The following is a 23,652-nucleotide window of genomic DNA, read 5'->3' on the forward strand; positions in this document are numbered from 1 at the left end:
CACCACAACTGAGGGGAGGAAGATAAATTTGCCTATTCTTGCTACTGTGTGCAGGAACATACATTTTACAAAGCAAAAACTGGGCAAACTTCTTCTTTAATATCTTATTCGTTTTGGACTGATAGATTGGAGGAGTTTACAAGATGACACTGCTCTTTAAAAAAAAAAATAAAAAATGAACTAAAGAAATCAAAACATCGATTAACGATTAAACAGATTTAATACATAAAATTGAAAATGTTTGAAACATACAAAATACACAAAAGTATTTATTTTTTATTTTTGCCCTTTTTATGAATTTTTGTTTGATTGAATTTTCTTTTTTTCTTGATGATATTTTTAGCATCTCTGTTGTGAATCCAGTCGTCTCGTTGTGCTTCCCACTTGAGTTGCTTGATACCTAGTGTTACAAATAGAATGTGTTATAAAAATTTACTTTGAGACAAAAGACTATTATTTCAAATGACCGTTACATACAGGAAAATAACCAATGTACGGTAACTATGAGAGTAGTAATAGTATAACTAGAGCTACCAATCCTATTTAAAGGGGATGGCCTCTACGTTATAAGTCCCTTTCATGTGAACACTAACTACTATAAATAAGCTCTTTAATAAACAACTTGATTTCCCAAATGATCTCTGGTTGAGAATCCCCTGATTTCCAGTGATGTCATATCTATTTCTCATAGAGTTCCTGGCTCTAAAATCTACAGAGATATAGATAAAAGGGTTTGAAAACCAGGCGCTTTGACAGGAATTATTCCAGCAGTGTATACTTAGTTTATTGGCACTACACATCTTGGGGACGGTTCATTCTCTTCCTCAGGTGCATTCATTCTAACACGCACCGATAGCCACCTCTTACAGCTGTGGTGTTACCATCAAAGCAAAAGTTAACATTGTTAAAAATTAAACAAAACCTATATAAAACCATACAATAAGTAGGTATAAAGCATGCACTTATTCACTATTTGAATCAATAAAATAATTGTATATTCTCACATATCATCATATGCATTTGGATATACCCACATCAAACACCAAATACTTCAAATTGATTTTCTGGGACAAAACTAGCTAATAAAGATTAATTAGCACACAAATAGTTAAACACTGAAGAGTTCAAAAATGTTTTGAATAATGTTATGTGTTCTATATTTAGATTAGAACCCTCAGACACACAGTTGTTCAATATACTACAAAGTTTAAGGATTCAGTCTATGTTCTATACTTAAATTAGGACCCTCAGGGGCCAAAGTGGCTAATTTGAAGATCTAAAAGAATTCGATTTTTATTATGCACAACCAAAAAATGTTTTAAATAACCTATAGTTCGTCTGTGTTTATTAATTGTTGTATGTATACCCTCTTTCACTTGTAAAGCGCCATGGAATAAATGGCGCTATAATAATAAATAAATAATAATAATAATAATTAATTCTTTTACGAATAGGTTAAATAGTAGGACCAATGTAGTGAAGCTTACAATCCCAACTCCAATAAATAAATTACATAGGAGGAATTGCAGTTCAGAAACTAACAGCGATGAGGTATTCCCTAATAGGGAATAGCTCATCGCTGTTAGTTTCTGAACTGCAATTCTCCTCCTATGTGATTTATTGGAGTGCGATTGTAACTTCCCTACTTTGGCTACATTATTCAACCTGTTCACAAAAGAATTAATAAATACAGACTAAGGCCCTGTGCGCATTAGAAAATGGAATTTTCTTCAGAAAATTCCGGACCCTCTGACAAATTATCGCACCTGCGGTAACAAAACGCAGCAAATCGCACCCGACATCCGCATGCGGTTTTAACGCGGTTTGCTGCGGTATGTCCCTGCGTTATTTTGATAGCACAGGAAGATGCTCACCTGTCCCCGCTCCTGCTGTCCGTGGTGCTGAAGTCTCCCGTGATGCTGTGTCCCATGCAGCTATCTCCGGCGCTCTGCTACTTACGGGTCGGATCTGCAGTGCATAACTGCATATGCATGAGCCGGCCTGTAAGTAAAAGACCAGCGTCCGGAGGCAGCCTCGCTGGAGAAGGTGAGTATAAGATTAGCGGTGACTTCAGTCAGCTGATATGCAGTGACACCTGGAGTCCTCCACCTGTCACCACAAAGCACATGAGTGAAGTCACCACTGATACCGCGCGTCTCACTTCACTTGGGGCCTGCCCCTCACAGTGAGCAGTCATGGTCTATGGCGCTCGCTGTGAGTGTCAGGTGTAGCAGAGCTGGAAGCGTCGTGGGACCCAGTGTAGATTACGTCTGACCTGGAGGGCTGTTATTGGTGGGGTTAATAAAGTGGTGAAAGAGGGTGCTTTTTTGTCTTATTTCAAATAAAGGATTTTTGGGGTGTTTGTGTTTATTTACTTTCACTTACAGTTTAGTGATAAGGGGGTGTTCTCAGACACCAGCCATCACTAAACTAGGACTTAGTGGCAGCTATGCAAAATGGATACAGCTGCACACTAACTGCCATCAATGTATAAGGGAACTCTGGTACTGCATTACTGCTATATAAAAAAAAACAAACGGATTTTTGTGTACTCACCGTAAAATTGTTTTCTCTTAGCTACCATTGGGGGACACAGGACCATGGGTGTTATGCTGCTCATCCATAGGAGGACACTAAGTAGATGCAAAGATGTTAGCTCCTCCCTTGCAGTATACACCCCCTGGCCCAGCCAGGCTACTTCAGTTTTAGTACAGAAAAAGTAGGAGAAGAAGTACCAAAAAAACGTGAGTGAATACTCATAACAAAAAAGTACTGAGACAGAAAAAAGCTAAGGCCCGACAGGGCAAAAGGGAGGTTGCTGTGTCCCCCAATGATGGCTAAGAGAAAACGATTTTACGGTGAGTACACAAAAATCCGTTTTTCTCTGACGCCTCATTGGGGACACAGGACCATGGGACGTCCTAAAGCAGTCCATGGGTGGGTAAACAATAAACAAAGCAACCCAAGGACTAGGAACCAGTCCCAGATAGCCAGGAGCGCCTACTGAGATAGGTACTCCACTATAGTTTGCAGAATTTTCCTACCTAGGTTCGCCTCAGCCGAAGCCTGGGTTTGGACTCAGTAATGCTTTGAAACAGTATGTAGGCAAGACCAGGTCGCAGCCTTACACCTCTGTTCCACTGAAGCCTGATGCCTAATGGCCCAAGAGGCGCCAACTGCTCGCGTGGAATGAGTCTGCAGCCCACTAGGAATGGGCTTGAGTTGCAAGCGGTAGACCACCTGGATCGCAGAGCGAATCCAGCGAGCCAGCGTTGCCTATGAAGCTGCCTCTCCTTTCTTAGGCCTTTCAAGAATGACGAACAAGGAATCTATGTTCCTAAAGGGGCTGCCCTGGGTACGTAATATCTGAGAGCCCTCACAAGGTCTAGCGAAAATAGAACCCTTTCCACCCTATGGACTGGGTGTGAACAAAATGAAGGCAGAACAATGTCCTCGTTCATATGAAACGGGGAAGTAACCTTCAGAAGAAAATCCGGAAGGGGGCGTAGAACCACCTTGTGCTGATGAAAGATCAGAAAGGGTTCGCGGCAAGAGAGTGCTGCCAGTTCCGAAACTTGTCTGATGGACGTAATCGCCACTAAGAATGTTACCTTTCAGGAGAGAAGAGCAAGAGAAGATTCCTTAAGAGGTTCAAAAGGGGACCTCTGGATACAGTCCAAAACGAGATTGAGGTCCCATGGGTCCAGCGACCGTTTATACAGGGAAACTAGATGGGAAACACCCTTGAGGAAAGTCTTGACTTGCGGATTGCAAGCTAGGCGGTATTGATAGAATATTGAGAGAGATGAAACCTGCCCCTTAAGGGAGCTGAGGGCCAACCCCTTTTGCAACCTGACTGCAAAAAAAACAAAACAAGAATTCTGGGGATCGCCAGAGGCATAGGTTGGACATTAGATTCCCTGCACTGGGAAAGGAAAGTTTTCCACGTACGGTGGTAAATACGGGATGAAGGCCGGCTTTCGGGCACTGTACATGGTGGAGATGACCGCAGGAGAGAATCTCGCTCTTGTTAAAGTCCAGGTCTCAATGGCCAGGCCGTCAGCTTCAGGGCTCTGGAGTTCTGATGGGAAATGGGCCCTTGGGTCAGCAGGTCTGGGATGCTTACGAGGCGCCATGAGCAATTGTACTAATTCAGCATACCAGGCGCACCTGGGCTAGTCCGGTGCTATTAGTATCACCGGGACTCCTTCTGCCTTGATCTTCCCGATTACTCGCGGCAGCAGGGGCAGAGGTGAAAAACATGTAAGGCAGACAGAAACGACTTCAGGAGACTAGAGCATCCGCACCAATGGGCTGTGGATCATGTGACCTGGCTAAGAACGCGGTTACCTTTGCGTTCAACCTTGAGGCCATTAGATCCACGTCTGGTGTACTCCAGTGAGTGCAGATGTGTGGGAACACTTCTGGGTGGAGAAACCACTCTCCAGCGGCCAGGCCTTGGCGACTTAGAAGTTCCGCCGCCCAGTTCTCTACTCCCGGTATGTGTAACGTTGAAAAACATGGACCCCCGTCAATTAGGCCCAGGCAGGTCTTGCTGCTGGTACCTCCCTGCCGATTGACATAGTCCACAGCTGCTGCATTGTCCAATTGGACCCGAATCAAACGACCTGCTAGCAGAAAGGGGGAATGACCTGAGCGCGAGAAGATCGCGCTGATTTTCAGGATGATTTCTGGGAAGGGAAGACTCCTGGGGTGTCCAACGTCCCGAAGCAGTGTGGAGCCAGTACGCTGCTCCCCAGACTAAGAGGCTGGCGTCTGTGGTCAGGAGTAGCCAGTCCACTTGGGGGAGAAAAACTCCTTCTCGATATGAAAGAGGACTGAAGCCACCAGCAAAGCGCATACCTGACTGAAGGTGTCAGGTGAAAAGTTCGTCCAAGGAAAAGGGGCTCTTGTCCCAGGCAGCTAGAAGCGCAAGCTGCAGTGAGCGGTGGTGTGGCTAAGCGAGCAGCACTGCCTCTATAGCCGCCGCTATCCTACCTAGCACTCTCATACTGAATCGTATGGAGCGAGAGGAGTACGTAGAGGGCAGTGTACCGCTTGTTGTAGAGCGGTCGCCTTGTCTTGAGGGGAAAATATCAAGCCCCGAAGAGTGTCCAGGGACATGCCCAGGGAGGTGACGGATTTTGACGGTACCGGGGATGATTTGACTGGAGTCAGAAGCCGCCCTAAGCGGGATAGGGTGCCCACAGAGATTTGCACGCTGGTTGAGCCCTTGATGAGGAGGTCATCAAAGCAAGGCAGAACAGCCACTCTCCTGGCGTGAAGGGCACTCATGGCGGCCGCCATGACCTTAGTTAAGACCCTTGGTGCTGTGGCAGAGCCGAGGGTAGGGCCAAAAATGAAAAAAAAAAAGAAGTCCTGAACCGCGAAGCGGAGGAACTTTTGGTGAGCTGGAGCGATGGGTATGTGCAGGTACACGTGATAGCTAGGGAGGCAAGGAATTCTCCTTCGACCATAAAGGTAATAATGGACCCTAGGAAGTCCATTCTGAATCTCCTTACGTGCACATGTTTGCTCAGGTGTTAGAGGTCCAGGATGAGACGAACTGACCCGTCCTTTTTTGGGGACCACGAGAGGTGAGAATAGAAGGCTTTGAACCTCTCGCCGTCCGGAACAAGTACCATCACCCCCGCCGTTTGGAGGGAGTGGATCGCTGAGAAGGCCTCGTGGTGTTTTGGAGCCTTTGGGGGGGGGGGGGGTTGAGAGAAAAGACTGACCAGGGAATCGGGTCCAGAATTCAATGTGGTAACCGGAAGACACAAGGTATCACACCCATTTGTGGTCTGAGGCGGCGGCCAAGATGGAGGACGACGAGACTCATCGGTCTTTGTCTAGACTGCCAGGATGAGGTGGACTCGGGGAGGGCTGAGAAGGTCAGGCCCTGCGTGTCTAGTAAAAAACATCCTGGGCTAGAGTTGGGGGAGGGAGGTACTCTTTTCCTCCCGTGGCGTCAGACAAAAAAAGAGCCTGTCCAGACGATCGGCAAACCATCGGTCTGGAAAAAAGTACTGCGAGAGGCTTCTTAGAGAGAGTCCGCTCTCCATTATCGGAACCAGAGGGCCTTACGGATGGCTATGGTATTGGAGGCGGCAATAACTGCGCAGGTAGCAGCGCCGAGGGAGGCCTGCATGAGGTACTCTGCCGCCGCAGCAATGTGAACTGTTACATCTGTGAGGGTCTGAGGGAAACTGGTAGTCCTGGTGCCTGTGCGACCCACACGGAAGGGGAGAGGGACCCAGGGCCTCGAGGCAGAGCGATCGAGCTGCTCAATTTGTCTGTCGGGTCCTTGGAGGATCCATCAAGTAAAAGACAGGAGTGGTCCTTCAGGCAGGCGGAAGTCGGGTGAGGGTCCACAGAGGCCGGATCGGCCGAGCCCTTAGAGACAGCTAAGCCAAAGGGGTACTGGGACTCAATGAGTTTACGGATACCGAAGCTGCGTCAAATTTTTTTTTTTGAGGTTTCTTCACCCTTTTAAAGGAGACCGCAGGGTCAGTAGTAGTGGATTGGAGATCTTCCACATGCAGAGTTTTGGTTGATTGCTGCAATAAGGGAGTCCATCGTAGCTTGATCGCTCGGGGAGGCTGAAACCAAGGAATCATCCCGGTACAAACATCATTCCCCTTCCTCCGGCTCCCTCAGAGACCTCGGAACATGTGGGAGAACCCCATCTGTGCACCCCAGAGAGAGAACCATGGGGGTCATGCCCTTTTTCTGATCTGCAACTGGTGAAGCAGAGGGCTGATTCTTATCAGAAGGACCCTCTATAGAGGTGTCATCAGGCTGCGTTCTGTCCAGTGGCCCCGAGGGGTGTGAGGACGATGTTGCATAGCCAGCACCAGGTTCTGGGAACTGTGCCCATTCCGGGGGACTGGGAGCCGTAGGCTCTGGGCTGACAGCGGTTGCTGCGGTGGTGGCGGGGAGGGGGGGGGGGTAACTACAGGTGCACCGGACTCACAGAAGGAAGAGGTGCTATCATCCCCTAGTAGCTCAGCATCTTATAGTTGTTGCTGTAGTTGTGCAGGGCATAAAACATGTGACTGCAGCCCCTGGCTGATGAGCCACAAACTCTGATTGTAATGAGGGAGCAATGCTCTGCAGAGCTAATATGCAAGTGAGGCTATAACTCACCCAGAACCCTGATGGCCCCTCCCCCCCTCCTCCTGTGTCACAGTTCTGGGAAGGAGGAAGCCAATTCTGAGAGATGCCCACAGGCTCTGATCACAACAAGAGGGAGCAATGCTCTGCAGATCCTGTGGGAGGAGGGTTACGCAAGCTTTCTTATCGAGTGTCGGAGGGGACGGGGCTTAGCTCTGACAAGAAGGCATGAGAAAATATAATAAACAAAAAAATGGTGGGAAGGGATTCCCCTTCCCCCCTCCAGCCCTGCACAATAATGGTGGACAGAAAAAACTCTATAAGTGTACTGCAGCCTGGGGGCTCTCCCCCTCCCCCCGCCACAAGTGGAATGCTATGCAGGAGTCTGCAATCATAGCTCATGTGCCTCCAGTCAGTGTGACCTTTGCTCCAATTCAGTGTGGGGAGTCTGACACCTGCTGGCAGAACTTGTATCAACTCAGAGCCTGCCAGAGGGGCTGAGGAAGTTTTCATCTGCTCTGGAAAAAATCGGAAGGATCTCACCTCAACTCCTGTGGAGATGGCAGTCTGATGCCTGCTGCCTGGTCACACTTGGTGCAGAACGTGTATCAATTCAGAGCCTGCAAGAGGGGCTGAGGAAGTTTTCATCTGCTCTGGGCTCTGGAAAATCAGTGCCACGAGACCTGTTGTCCAGAGAGTAAAAGCCCAGGATCCAGCGTCGCAGGAGGGGTACGGGGAGGCGACACTTCGCATTCCTGCCTGTTGATGGTTTTGGGAAATCGGTCCCCGAAGGAAACCGTCGCCCTCTAAAAACAAGAAATTCTTGCTGCAGTAGTCTGCAGAGATGTGCCTCCTATAGACACTAAGCTAAAACTGAAGTAGCCTGGCTGGGCCAGGGGGTGTATACTGCAGGGGAGGAGCGAACATCTTTGCATCTACTTAGTGTCCTCCTTAATGGATGAGCAGCATAACACCCATGGTCCGATGTGGGGCCCCGAGTGTATGGGGGCCACACGTCAGGTATCAGGATTAACGCACACCGGAACAATTTGTCTCTTTAACAGACCATATGGTTTATTAACAGCTCAAATAAACCATGCTAGGTCCCATAACAGAAAGATGCCATGCCTTGGCTTTATCCTCAAAGTCCAACACATAACGTAAAGTCCACACACTCTTGGACTTCCTCACACGTGTCACTGACCCTTGTCAGTACTTGGCTTTATCCTTAAAGTCCAATCCGGGGTACCTTCCTCTGAAGGCGGCTAGTGTCCTTACCAAGTTCCCCCTGGCTCCAGCCAGGATTTGGACATGGACCTAAAAGCCCCTTCCGTCAGGAGAAGGTCTCCTGAGCAGAGCAAAACACCCTGCTTCTGCTCTCCCAGTTTCCAGCACACACACTGGAAGTCTAGAGTCAGTCTCTCTCTAGACTGCCCTAGACACACTCCACCCAGGTTCAGAGACAGGATTGCTTTAACCCCTGGAGCCACACCCACAGGTGGTAAGGCGTGTGTAATCCGCATCACACACCCTTCCATGGCTCTGCATGTAATGCAATCCTGTGAAACCACAGGTCCCAGCCAACTTCACATTGCAGAGCACCCATGCTTCTGCAAAACATACTGGCCCTTTGTAATGCAGCCGGTTGATACGTCACTATATATATATATATAGCTGGTTTTGTCCCAGAAAATCAATTTAAATCATTTGGTGTTTGATGTGGGTATATCCAAATGCATGCAAATGTTATGTGAGAACATATTCACTATTTTGAATCAATAAAATAATTGTAAGTGCATTCTTTATATTCATTACTATTTATTGTATGTTTTTTTATAAAGGTTTATATAGTTTTGTTTAATTTTTAATTATATTAACTTTTGCTTTGATTGTAACACCAGAGCTATAATAGAGGTGGCTGATGGTGTGTGTGTTAGAATGTATGCACCTGAGGAAGAGGATGGATCATCCCCGAAACGCATAGTGTCAATACACTAAGTATACACTGCTGGAATAATTCCTCTGTCAGAGCACCTGGTTTACAAGCCCTTTTATCCATATCTCTGCAGCTATTCTGCTCCTAACCTGGAGGTATGGAGCGGGTGATCTATGAATTATTCAGCTGCGGTTATCATCTGTATCTCATTGGTCGGTGACACACAGTGGTGGGAACCGGTCAGTGAGTCTGAAGGTCAGACAACGACCATCTTCATCTGTAGTGATCATTTGTGTCCTGCAAGCAGACGCTATACAGCGGTGTAAAACCTTGGCAGATATGGTGGTCAGACGAATGTTTTTTCCTGTTTGTGCCTACTGGTATTAGGGCCGCCCTTCAAGAAGAGTGGGATGTCATGCTTCAGCAGACAAGAACTCCATTTGTGAACCGCATGAAAGGTCATTGTCAAGCTGCAATTGATGTTCAAGACCACATAAGTTATTCAGACATTGATGTTATGGGGTTATGAGGATGTGGGGCTTGGGGTGTTTACCCACCAGTGTTGTGTCAAATTGTTTGGGAAAAGGAAATCACCATTGCATGCTTCTACTTAAATGCCCTGCTTGATGATAATTTATCACTGTAGAGTGAACTTTAAGTTTTAAATACATTTCACCCAAAAGCCAAATGTCTCTAACTTTTTATTAGTATGTATATATGTATACACTATGTTGCCAGGTGTTGTGTGTTACTTCTACACCCTGTAACAGTCATCTGCAGTAGTATCCAGAGCAGGATGTTATGCTGACACTGTGTGATGTGTACGGAGAAGGGGGAGGCGTTTATGCAGAGTTACAAGGGGTATGCGCACTTGCCGTCTAGCAGGTTAATCTGCAGAAGGGAGCAAAGGATTATGAAGAGGAAATGATGGCTGTGACAGCAGAGAGCACAGGAAGTGAAGCGGAATAGGTACAAAACATGAAAATTGGCTGAAAAAGTAAGAGGATCTTTAGGGGCAATAGCCTATAGCAAAAGAGTGACTCAATTCGGGTAGTGGACAACCCAAGTCTTTTCATATTCTACAGATTTTTGCCAGTGACTTCAGTGATATCAACTGGTTTTGTACATAAAACTGTTAACCCCTTCATGACCGGCCGATTTGGTTTTGTTTTTTATTTCGCTATTCTTCTTCTGAGGGACGTAACTTTTTTATTTTTTAGTCAATATGGTCATGTGAGGGCTCATTTTTTGCAGAACGAGCTGTACTTTTAAAATGAAACCATGAGGAGTTTTACCATGTAGTGTACAGGAAAATGGCAAAAAAGTTCGAAATGCGGAAAAATTGCAAAAAAAGTGCGATTGCACTATTGTTTTTGAGATATTTTATTCACTGTTTTCACTAAATGGTAAAACTGGTGTATGGGTGTGATGCCTGAGGTCGGTGCGAGTTCATAGACACCAAACATGTATAAGTTTACTTTTCTCTAAGGGGTTAAAAAAATCAGAAGATTGTCCGAAAAAAGTTGCGTACGTTTTATGCCATATTCCGTGACTCGTAGCATTCTCAATTTTCGGGATCTATGGCTCAGTGACAGTTTACTTTTTGTGTCGCAGGCTGATGTTTTTAACGGTACCACTTTTGCGCAGATGCTATGTTTTTGATCACCTGTTATTGCATTTAGCGCAAAATTTGTGGTGACTAAAAAACGTAATTTAGGACTTTGGAATTTTTTTGCCGCTACGCCGTTTACCGATCAGATGAATTGATTTTATATTTTGATAGATTGGGCGTTTCTGAACGCGGCGATATCAAATGTGTGTATATTTTTTGTTTTTTTAACCCTTTAATTTTCAATGGGGCGAAAGGAAAGTGATCTTGTTTTTTTTATTTTTTTTAATTTTTTAAAACTTTTATTTTATTTTTTATTTGGTCCCCCTTTGGGACTATATGGATCAGCTGTCTGATCACTTTGCCATATCTGCTGATCACAGCTACGCACCTGTGAACACCAGATATGCTCATTTCGTGTCTCACCCAGCTTTCGGCTGTGTGAGGCAGGAAGTGAGTTATGTGAGCTACAGGAGTCATCCCATGACTGTGCTACCATGACAACCACCGGAAGTCATGTGATCACATCAAGTAACTTTCAGTATCGGCCGTGAGTAAAAGTTTAACGTTGCCACTATAATGGTGCTGTCACATATTGACAGCGCCATTTAAGGGGTTAAAAGGCATGGGCGGATATCTATTCCGCTCGTGCCTAGCAGGCACACGTCAACTGTAAAAATCAGCTGATCTGTGCGCCGATCGCGGCAAGCTGCTTGCAGCAGACCGCGGGCAGTAACACTGACCGCTAGGACGAAAGATTACTGCCCGTAGTCGTTAAGGGGTTAAACTACATATAAAAGAGCTGCCAGCTTTGCGTCACAGAATTTATGACTGGGCAGAAGCCAAGAGGAAAACCTGGGGTCATGCTCATACTTGATGTGCCACCAATTTTCATTGAAAAGCGCCTTTTATCTCCTCTTTGCTGCTTTCTGCTGTGAAACATACAGATTTGACGTCAAGTGGAAAAAGAGTTGAGGTCTTGTCACACGTTATTGATTTGCTTACACTCATCTGGACGTCATACAGCAGTGAACTATACTTGAAACAACAAGGCACAAAATGCCATGACCAATCAGTAAAATTCATATATTTTATTCATTTATATAAATAGTACCTGACTATCCTTGTTATCTAGGTGCATATCAGAGTGACATTATTGAATATGTTAGGGGCCTTTTTGGCCAGTGTACAAGCCATGTGTGTATTTCTAGTGCCCATCTTTCTGAAATAAACCCCCTCTTGTGTGTCCTCGCCAAACTAACTCATATTTTACACAATTGTATTATTAATGTTTGTACTATATATAAATGAATAAAATATACAAATTTTCTCTCCAGGACTGGAGACAAACTCTAGCGCAGCGCCACCTATTGGAAGTAGCGATCCTAAAAGTTAAATGTGGATTTTTAACAACCCTTTACATATAACTTAGGATATATATGCCAGATCAGAATCCCAATTTGCAGACATGGTGTTTCGGGGTGCTTGCCCCTCGTCAGTGCAAAGTATGGGATGTCTGATCTGGCTCATGAGAAAGTTAGGGGGGGATCACGGGGGAACACTATTCTCCTTATGGAGACTTTGCAAGCCAGTCTGGCTGCTTTTTGGATTTTTATTTTTAATAAGGAGAATAGTGTTCCCCCGTGATCCCCACATAGCTTTCTCATGAGCCAGATCAGACACCCCATACTTTGCACTGACGAGGGGCAAGCACCCCGAAACACCGTGTCTGCAAATTGGGATTCTGATCTGGCATATATATCCTAAGTTATATGTAAAGGATTGTTAAAAATCCACATTTAACTTTTAGGATCGCTACTTCCAATAGGTGGCGCTGCGCTAGAGTTTGTCTCCAGTCCTGGAGACACAATTTGAATATTTTGCAGAGAGGCATGGCAGCTATAAGTCCCCTTACTTGAAAGCAGCCAGACTGGCTTGCAAAGTCTCCATAAGGAGAATAGTGTTCCCCCGTGAATAAAATATATGAATTTTACTGATTGGTCATGGCATTTTGTTCCTTGTTTTTTCAATTGTAATCACTGGGTTACCAGTGTTGGGGATGAATATCCCAGGTTATGTCCATGTTAGGAAAATATGTAAGCAGTGAACTATACTGTTGGTTTGCTTTGTTTGGAGTTAACTGAATTTAGGTGAACATTTTCTGTTAACCACATACATATTTGAGGCCTGTCATATTTACTTACTTGCATTTTCCTTATTTGACATAGCATTTATTCCAATGTTGTCAAATTTAGAACCAGTGTTGTCGTCTAGTAGATCACCAAACTAAAAACAAAAAACCATACCATGTTTAATTAAAAAAAAAAAATGTATGAAATATTTTAACTATTCATACTTGATGGTTATGATAAGTTTAACAAAAAAAAAATATCTATACATATATACCTCCTCTGCAGCAGCAAACATATCTTCTTCTTTCAAATGTCTCTTCTTTCCTTTTTTAAATTCTGTGTGATAAAAAAAAAAAGATCTAAAGTCAGTAAATGAGGGTAAGCATCAGTAGAAAAATCGTGCTCTCTGCCATATAGGAAAGATCAATTTTTGTTTTAATTTGGTCAGGCTTTTATGTTTTACTAGAAATATGGAAGCACCTATATCCATACTATTCTAGTTTTATGGTTAATAGATGACAAATCCTAACATCAGGTGCAGGCAAAAGAAGATTTTTGTTCTTCCAGATATTTAGTACTGCTCTTTTATTGTTTTTTTTTGTTATTCGGTATTCCAAAGCTTTATTTCCAGTGACTTATCACAGCATCTAGCTGCCTCCTGTGACCCCTTTGTTGATATTTAATAATCGTATATACAAATTGTACAGGAACACATTGCCACCAGTCTAAACATACATTAATCCAACACTACCAGTCCATAGTTATGAAAAAGTGAAAGGCTCGACTACAGTGAATAAAAAAAAAGTGGAAAAATTGGTTGGTTAAACAGTGGAAAGCACAAGGTTTACAGTTTGGCACAAATAGCAAGAAATCAATAAAACCTTTGCTTCAGGTGTTAACAGCTCAAGCTACAAGTAAAATATATCTTTGTACCGTGTACCATGCCTGATGAAGAGACCTGAGTAGTCTCGAAAGCTTGCAATTATTACCATCTTTTCAGTTAGCCATTAAAAGGTATCAACCACTGAGGACTCTCTGTTCTTTTAAACAGCTCAAGCTAGTGAAGGTGACATAATGGTGTAGAGAAAAGAGATGAGAAGACCAATTGAAACTCTGTTCGGCGAGTTCAGCCAGACTTTAGATAAAGTTCTGTTCGGGATCTTTACTTGATCTGAACCCCAATGGAAATCACTAATAGAGCAGTCCGGCTCTCCACCCACATACTGCCGGCCACATACAGACCACTACTGGGGAAGAGTGGGAGAGGTTTTTCATTTTACACTACATCAGACCATGCTGTTTTTACCCCCAGTGCGAGCCATTCAAACACTGCAAGCAGCTCGCACTGGGCTGAGCACTGAGCGTACCCGAGCACAACAATGCTCAATTGAATGGTCAGCATACGTAAAGCACCCAACCTCCAAACTCACACACTGATTTTTTTTTCTTTTCTAAAGTCTGTTCAGTACAATCACCAAACTTTTCTGTTTGGGTTTGCTCATCTCTAGTAGAGAATAAAACCACCAATAACTGTGTACTTGCATTTGGACACAAGGGTATAGCTAAGCATTGTGGATGATCAAGTTTTTCACTTCATGGCAGTTATGCCTAAGCCAGCAAGACAATGGGATGGTTTAGTTCCAGGTATAAAACAGTTTTCTTGCTTTCTTGGCTCTCAAGTCACCAGATCTTAATCCTATAATGTTCAGAACATAGCCATATCTCCTAATATAGATGGTAACTACAAGAAGCTTTCCTGGCCACATGAACCCATTTTGCTGAAGAATAATTACAACACCTAGTGGAATCTTTGTCACCATAAATTGCTACAATTCTAAAGCGCAAGAGAGTGCCAACATTCAACCAGTGTCCTCTCCACTGGACTCTTGTTGACCAGAAGTTGCTGGACACAGATCAGAAGTGTGGACAGTTGAGGAAATCATTCTCCTTGAATTAACTGCTTCCAGAATACCCTGTCCCAGTGAAGGATACTGGCTGGCACTAACAACCGAAGTGGTAAGGAGTGACCTAGTTTGAGGAAAGGACTCACCAATGGAAAGAAAAGGTGCAAACATTTTAGGCCCAGAGAGAGTACATTTATTTGTTCAATCAAGCCAGAATAACTTCCTAAGGCCCTGTGCGCCATAGAAAATGGAATTTTCTTAAAAAAATTCAGGAGGCTCTGAAAGAATTCAGCACCCGCGGGAAAAAAAAAACGCAAAAAAACCCACACCGAAATCCGCATGTGTTTTGGTGCGGATTTGGTGCGTTTTTTTGCGGGTTGATACATATGTTTTAATGCATTCAATGCAATAAAGCACATTGAAAAAAAAAAAGTAATTTCCTTCTGATATAGAGAGATGGATAGATATTGGATAGATAGAAAAAGGGATAGATAGATAGATAGATGGATGATAGATAAATGGATAGATAGATAATGGATAATCAATAGATAGAGGACAGATCAATCAATAGAGTCCCTGTGAGGACACACTGCAGTTCTCGCGAGCAGTAATGTGTTCACATTACCAACCGTGAGAAATTACCTGTAATTACCTCTGCAGTTTCGTTACGAGGCTGCATGTGTCAGACGCGGCTGGATGCAAGCGTCGTGGGACCTGTGTGGATTACGCCGGAGCTGTGTGTTGGGGGGTTAACAAAGTGGTGAAAGAGGGGTATTTTTTTGTGTTTTATTTAAAATAAAGGATTTTTCGGTGTGTGTTATTCACTTTACTTACGGGTTAATCATGTAAGCTGTCTCAGACGCTGCCATGATTAATCAAGGACTTAGTGGCAGCGATGCGCTGCCATTAACTCGTTATTACCTTGATTGCCACCGCATCACGGCAATCTGGAAGAGCCTGTAACACGCCGCGACTGTCGCATAATAGATGCAACAGACCCGGGGCAGCTGCGGGCTGATATTCTCGGCTGCAGGGTGGGGGGCAGTAACCCTGGCCCTCGCCCTCCCCAGCCTGAGAATACCGGGCCACCGCTCTGTGTTTACCTCGGCTAAATGGTAAAAATACGGCGGAACCCACGTTTTTTTTTTGTTTGTTTTTTATTTTTAATATGAACGTTTGATTTCTATGTGTATTCTATATGTCACGGTCTGTGTGTGAGTGTTATCTGTGTGTGTTTACTCTCTGCTCAGCTTCCTCTTCCTGTCATAATGACATCACTTCCCTGCAAAACGCAGGGCAGTGATGAACATTATGTCCCGAAAAACGCAAAATCCCGCAGGGAAGAAAGCAGGAAAACACACAGAATTTGCTACCTGCGTTATTCCCTGCGGAATTTCACGATTACATTACAGTCAATGGAGTGAAATGCCGCAGCTACCTGCGGAAAAGTGACATGCAATTCTTTTTGCTGCGGCAATCCCGCAGCAAAACCTGTAGCTGTCAAAATCCGCCTAGTGCGCACAGCATTTTTTTTCCCATAGGTTTTGCTGGTGTCAGCTGCCATAATGAGCAAGGCAATAATTGCTGTAATGGAGGCAGACATCGCTACACGTTAATGTATTATATAGGGGGATACATAAAATTCAAGGGGCCCCATCGCAAATGTTCAAATCTTCCCCCCACACAACATAAACAAAATATTTGGCTGGGTCAAAGAAGAATATATTTCACAACTTTGCATCCATTACAAAGTAATTTTGCTACAGTTGAAGTACCTAGACTCCAGTGTCATTCCACCCATATAGTATGATGCCAACGAAAGTGTCCCATAAACATAGTATAATACCTCCACAGTGCCCTCCACACGCAGTGTGATGAATATACTGTGCCCCCCACCCCACAACTCACCAAGCAGTCTGATAACCACAAAACAGTATGATCCAACTCTGACCCCCATACAGCCCTCCATGTACATAATGGTCCTACATACAGTATAATGGCCCCCACACCTCTCCACACTGTATAAATGGACCCCACACAAACTTTCACAGTGTAATTGCTTGCATGCAATATAGCTGCCCTCGCAAAGCCCTCCATAAAAGTATGAAAGGCTCTCACAAAGCCCTCCAGACATAATGGTTCCACATAGCCTTCCAAACAGTATAATGCATCCCAGTCCTCCATAAAATATAATGCACTCCCCATAATCGTCCATATAGTATATTGCACTACCATACCTCCATATAGTATAATGCATCTCATAGTCCTCCATATAGTATAATGCAGTCCCATACCTCCATATAGTATAATGCACCCCAAAGTCCGCCATATAGTATAATTCACTCTCCATAGTCATCTATATAGTATAATGCACTCCCATACCTCCATATAGTATAATACATTCCCATACCTCCATATAGTATAATGCATTCCCATACCTCCATATAGTATAATGCACTCCCATACCTTCATGTAGTATAGTGTACCTCCATATTGTATAATGCACCCCATAGTCCTCTATATAGTATAATGCACTCTCATACCTCCATACAGTATAATGCATTCCCATACCTCCATATAGTATAATGCACTCCCATACCTCCATACCTCCATATAGAGAATGCACTCCCATACCTCCATATAGTATAATGCATCCCATAGTCCTCCATATAGTATAATGCACTCTCATACCTCCACACAGTATAATGCATTCCCATACCTCCATATAGTATAATGCATTCCCATACATCCATGTAGTATAATGCACTCCCATAGTATTCCATATGGTATAATTTACTCTCCATAGTCCTTTATATAGTATAATGCACTTCCATACATCCATATAGTATAATGCATTCCCATACCTTCATATAGTATAATTCCCTGCCATACCTCCATATAGTAGAATGCACTCCCATACCTCCATATAGTATAATGCATTTGCATACTCCCATGTAGTATAATGCACCCCAAAGTCCTCCATATAGTATAATTCACTCCCCATAGTCCTCTATATAGTATAATGCACTCCATACCATACCTCCATGTAGTATAATGCACTTCCATACCTCCATGTAGTATAATGCACCCCCAGTCCTCCATATTGTAAAAGGCACCCCATAATCCTCCATAGAGTATAGTGCACTCTCTATAGACCGCCATATAGTATAATGCACTCCTATACCTCCATAAAGTATAATGCACCCCCATAGGCCTCCATATAGCATAATGCACTCCTGATAGTCCTCCATTTACCATAATGTACTCCTCATAGTCCTGCATATAGTATAATGCACTCCCCATAGTCCTCGCCCCATAGTCCTGCATATAGTATAATGCACTCCCATAGTCCTCCATATAGTATAATGCACCCCTCTATTAGTTCTGCTTTTAATATAATGCACATTCCATTGTCCTCTATATAGAATATTCCCATTGTAATCCATGTAGCATTATGGCCACCACAGTGTACTCACTGATTTAAAAAATTTAAATACTCACCTCTCACTGCACCCGTCTCAACAGTGAGCGTTTTGATGTTCTGTCTTAATTGCTCGGCACAGTGGGTGCAATGAAGTGTCCCCTGAAGAATTGGTGCTGGCACTGGCACCAAGCCCCCCAACTCACAAGCCCCATAGAGACAGATTGGGCTGCCGCCACAGGATGTGCACAACTGGTATTATACATTGTTGTCAGTCTACATAATTATATTTACTGTATTAACAGTAAATGAATTGTGGCCCTTAGAAAAAGCAGATAATCCCAATTAAAGGCATCATGAACTAGTATCCTGAAATGCAGATCAAGGATAATAAAACACATAGGACATCACTATCCCCCTTAAAAGTGTTGTCCCCTTTCAGAAAATCTTCAACCCTGGCTGCAGAAGCTTATAAAATGGGCTTTTTTTCTCTAAACCTGAGGCCAGCACCAAGTATGTAGAAAGAGATTTCTGGCACATGTATGGGCATAAAAAAGGTTCAGGTGCCTGAAGTAAACATCCTGGTGTGTAAGAATCAGGATCCAAAGTATGGGCTGCGCGGCAGCAAGGTGTAGGCACCTGCTCAGCTCTCCTTCAGTCTTACAGACTCTCCCTGCCTCCCCTGACACCAGTATTTACCCTTTCTGCCCAGCTTATGCAAAACATTCCCACTCTAGTCTACCTCAGGATCATTTTGCCTTGACAAAGGTTCACCACTGAGCTGAAACGTTGGCAAACTGACTTTTTGCAAAAAAAATAAACATAAAAATGAAAAAGAAAAAAAAACCTTTTTCATACCCATACGTGTGCCAGAAATCTCTCGTTCTACTATCTGGACTTTTTTTCTGAGCACTGGATTTACACGGTTGCAGCACCAAGTGTGGCGCGCTGCTCCTGGTGTCCAGTATTGGTTGTGGCACCGACGTCCCGCTGACAGCACACAAGCCAATCAGAGCGCTCTGCTGCTCTGTCCGTGTAGACAGAATGCCCGTTTTAAGAGCCGCTGAGATCACAGTCTACATGACATCAATGCAGCAGCCCACACCGGACACAGCGAGCAGCACTACAGCCGCGGATAGTTATAACATAACTAAACAGTGAAACAGGAGATCATGATAAAGACACAATAAGTTATTGTCGCCCTTTACAAACTACTACATATAAAGCGTACTACCTTGTTCAGTATCAGAGGTTTCTGAAGTGTCCATAAAAACTCCCCCAGTTTCATCAGCTTCAAAGTCTTCTTCACACATACTACCCAATGAAATTTCTTCATCCTCCTCTTGAGCATCCACATCCCAGTCTGAATCAGAATCCTCTTCTGTTTTCTTCGAAGATTTAGCATTTGGTTTTACGTTCCTAATAAGTACAGAAAAATAATACTAATTCAGTAACCAAATTCTGGAAGTTTTATGTGGAAGTTAAACTTCAAGCACATTTTAAGGACCAATATGCGTCCTCTTTTCTAAAAGCAGACAATTAGCAACTTGTTTGTGGTAGCTGCTGAAAATTCACCATATGAACACAAAAAAAGTGTGTTTGTTTTTTTACCTTAAACAGTTACACAATTTTTAAACTCCAGAACATTTTAGGGTCTAGTCTACAAACAATAGCAATGGTGCAGTTGTTGCGGAACTTGTGCGGTACTGCACATGCAACAAACGTAAAGGGAATCTGTCTCCAGGTTGTAGCCATGTAATCAGAGAGTAGCATAATGTAAAAGACAGAGATCCTGATACCAGTGATTTGTCACTTATTGAGCTACTTAATGTAGTTTTGATGAAATCACTGTTCACTCAGCAGATTATCATTAAAAGACTACTTGGCCTGTTGCCAAGTAGCCCAGCATATTGATGAGTTCTGTATAACCCCGCCCCACCGAGTGGCATCTTTCTGTGTACACTGTATATGGGCAGAAACCTGTCAATCAGCGGTGTGGGGGCGGGGTTATGTAGCTCCACATTAAAATAACTGCTAGTCTGCAGCAGAGAAAACCGTGATTTTAACAAAATGACAGCAAATAGCCCAGTAAGTGACATCGCTGTAATCAGATTCCCTTTAAAGAGCTTTTCTGGGTTTGGAAAAATCTGTAACCTAACTGCATGGGTAGGTGCTGTTTAAATGCGGCTATGGAGGTTTGTGGACTTCTGCTGGAACACCACAACCCAGAAGCTGGGACGCAACCACTACTGGAGACTAGTCTTTTAGATGCTTGATACGAGTACTTTTATTCTTTTTTTTTTTTTTCAAATCAATCATATGTAAAAAAAAAAAATGTTTAGTGTTCGCCAATCACAAGGAAGTTACAGGTACGGGCACCTCGATTTCATTGTCATTGATCCATCTTTTTGCCAATCTTGAAGTGAAGTGGCAAAAACCAAAGAACTTTGGTAACCGTGCTGTTATTAGTTGCAAACAGGGTACAAAAATACAAGTATCCCCGTCTCCTAAAGTCACCTTAAAAGGGAAGTCTAACAAAAATGTAATTTTCTTAGGAAAATTCCACACCCTCTGAAAGATTACCGCACATGCGGTACAAAAAACGCAGCAAATCGCTTGCAGTTTTACCGCGGGTTGTTACCGGTGTTTTTATGCCTTCAATGCAATAAAGCATGTTGAAAAAAAATGAGCTGTCATTTCCTTCTTCTTAGATAGATAATTGATAGATAGAGGGATGGATAGATAATGGATAGATAAATAGATAATGGATGGATAGATAGATAATGGATAGATAGAGGGATAGATAATGGATGGATAGATAATGGATGGATGATACATAGAGGGATAGATAGATGATGGATAGCTAGATATTACAGCTTTCTTTCTAATGTATGTGTCCCCCCCCCCCCCAACAGTATTTGTGATACAGCATTGACCCTGTGGGACCTTGGATCTGAGTTCTCGCAGGGTCACTGCCGGTCGGTGATGTCACTCTATTACTGCTCATGAGGCCCTGAAGTTCTTGCGAGCGGTAATATGTTGACATCACCAACCATGAGAAATGTCCTGGAGTTACCCCTGCAGCCTCGTTCACGGGGCTGCATTGAGTGCTATGTCTCAGACGCCACTGGATCAGTATGCAAGCGTCGTGGGACCTTGTGTGGATTACGCCAGACCTGGAGGGGTATTTGGGGATTTTAATAAAGTAGACACTGAGGGGCTTTTTTGTGTTTTATTTCAAACTAGCTGTAGTACCCGGGTGTTGCCCGGGATGGTAACTGTCTCTGTGTCTATGTCTCTGTCTGTTTCTTTCCTTGTCTGTCTGTGTCTATGTCTCTGTCCCCGTCCGTCCCTCTCCCCGTCCATCCCTGTCTGTCTCTATCCTCATCCGTCTCTGTCTGTCTCTTTCACCGACTGTCGGTCTCTCTTTTTGTGTCTCGGCACCGATATCATATTACCTCACACATAAGATTCTTATACTAACAATGTCTTTTGTTCCTATAGCAACCACTCACAGCTGCTATTAAAACCAGTAGTTCCAGGCTCAATTTACTTTAATGAAGGCATGTTTTATTTGTAGAGTAACTGTAAAGCGTGGGGTTAAATTTTCTTGTCAACACATAGACTATGACGTTCCCTGGGTCACATGGGGTGTCTGTGCAAAATTTCGTGATTGTAAATGCGACGGTGCGGATTCCTTTAGCGGACATACACACATACATACACTCCGCTTTATATATTAGATAAAAGATTTTTCGGTGTATGTGTTTATTTACTGTCACTTACAGATTACTCATGGCGTGTCATAGATGCGGTCATTACTAATCTTGGACCTAGTGGCAGCTATGGGCTGCTGCTAGTAACTCCTTATTACCCCGATTGCCACCGCATCACGGCACTCGGGATGAGCCAGGTAGAGTCCCGAAACTGTCGCATCTAATGGATGCGGCAATTCCGGGCGGCTTCTGGCTGATATTTTTAGGCTGTGGGGCTCCCCATCCTGAGAATACCAGCCTTCAGCCGTGTGGATTTATCTTGGCTGGTATCAAAATTAGGGGGAACCGCATGTCTTTTTTTTTTTTTTTTTTAATTATTTATTGTACTGCACGATATAGACCCGCCCACCGGCGGCTGTGATTGGTTGCAGTGAGACAGCAGTCACTCAGCGTGGGGGCTCGTCTGAATGCAGGGAAGGCATGAATATGTCATGAGCCTAATGAGCGGAAGCTCTGGAAGATGAAAAAGCTGCCACGGGAGCAGTGTGACAACCACCCAGTGATCGATGAGTATGAAGCGCTTGCTCCTACCCCTTTGCACCAGATTCTGGTCCCCATAGACTTTATATAGTGAGCAGTATCTGGCCAAATACCAACCCTCTGAACGTATGTTTCTAATTTCTATGTGTCTGCATTATATATGTATGTGTCTGTGTGTGAGTGTGATATGTGTGTTTACTCTCTGCTCAATTTCCTCTTCCTCTCCTAGTGACATCACTTCCTTGCAAAATGCAGGGTAGTGATAAACATTATATCCTGAAAAACGTGAAATACCGCGGGAATAACGCAATGATACGCATATAATTTGCTACATGCGTTATTCTCTGCGGTATTTCATGATTACATTACAGTCAATGGGGTACAATGCCGCAGGTACCTGCGGAAAAGAAGCGACATGCTCATTCTTTTTGCTGCGGAAATTCCGCAGCAAAACCTGTTGGTGAAAAAAACGCAGTGTGCGCACAGCATTTTTTTTTTCCATAGGTTTTGCTGGGCAAGGACTACAGCAAGGTTATGAACATTTCCTGCAGAAAAGCCGCGGTAAAAACCACAGCGTGCGCACAGGGCCTAAATCCTTATCTATTTAGTGCTGTAATATAAGCTATTTTGTAATATACTTGTAGTAAAAATGCTCTACCGTTCCCCAACTACATTATCTGATGGAGCTTCATTTGAGAATCCCAGTGCATGCTGGGATACTCAAAGCATCATCAGAAAAGGGTGCAGAGGCTGCATTAACCGTCATAGCCTCTGCAGACTCCTTGTAATGAAGCATCCTCAGCTTCCCTAAAAATGACCTATCCTGAAAATTAGCCCTAGCACGATTTTACAGGATTTTTGCAGTATGCTTGAAAAATAAGCCCTACTCCAAAAATAAGCTCTAGTTACAGTCAGGGCTGGAGTAAGGGGGGAGTCAAACTGCGCAATTTCTCAGGGCCCCCACACTCTTCGGGGACCCCAATATTTGTATTCCGAGGTTAAGATTGTTTAAGGACTTTTTCTGACACCAGTGTCATTTGACCAAAGGTCTCTTAATTGCTGGAGTTTAAAATAACTGAACAGGAGAGAAGACTCCATTAGGGAAAATGGAGAGCAAACTGGGCAATTTCACAAAGCACCCACTCTCCTAGGGTCCCAGCATTTATATCCTAATAAGATTACTTAAGGATACTTATGACATCACATCATGTGACCAAAGGTCTCAATTGCAGGAGTCTAAAACTGAAGAGGAGACGAGCTAGTATGTATGAGCAGTGT

General features: G+C 43.8%; 1 protein-coding gene across 2 annotated transcripts in view; it reads right to left on the bottom strand.

Moving 5' to 3' along the window:
* Window positions 1-201: 201 nt before the first annotated feature.
* CEBPZ (CCAAT enhancer binding protein zeta) overlaps window positions 202-23,652 on the bottom strand; it is a 165,362-nt gene continuing 141,911 nt past the window's right edge. For both annotated transcript variants that reach the window (XM_075339701.1, XM_075339702.1), the window contains exons 13-16: window positions 19,353-19,537; window positions 13,068-13,129; window positions 12,866-12,947; window positions 202-400 (exon numbers count right to left, since the gene is read on the bottom strand). In XM_075339701.1, coding sequence (XP_075195816.1) covers window positions 270-400; window positions 12,866-12,947; window positions 13,068-13,129; window positions 19,353-19,537 — 460 coding nt within the window. In that variant the 3' untranslated portion in view covers window positions 202-269. The remainder of the gene's footprint in view (window positions 401-12,865; window positions 12,948-13,067; window positions 13,130-19,352; window positions 19,538-23,652) is intronic.

The sequence above is a fragment of the Anomaloglossus baeobatrachus genome, chromosome 3 (assembly GCF_048569485.1).
Source record: "Anomaloglossus baeobatrachus isolate aAnoBae1 chromosome 3, aAnoBae1.hap1, whole genome shotgun sequence".
Lineage (NCBI taxonomy): Eukaryota > Metazoa > Chordata > Amphibia > Anura > Aromobatidae > Anomaloglossus > Anomaloglossus baeobatrachus.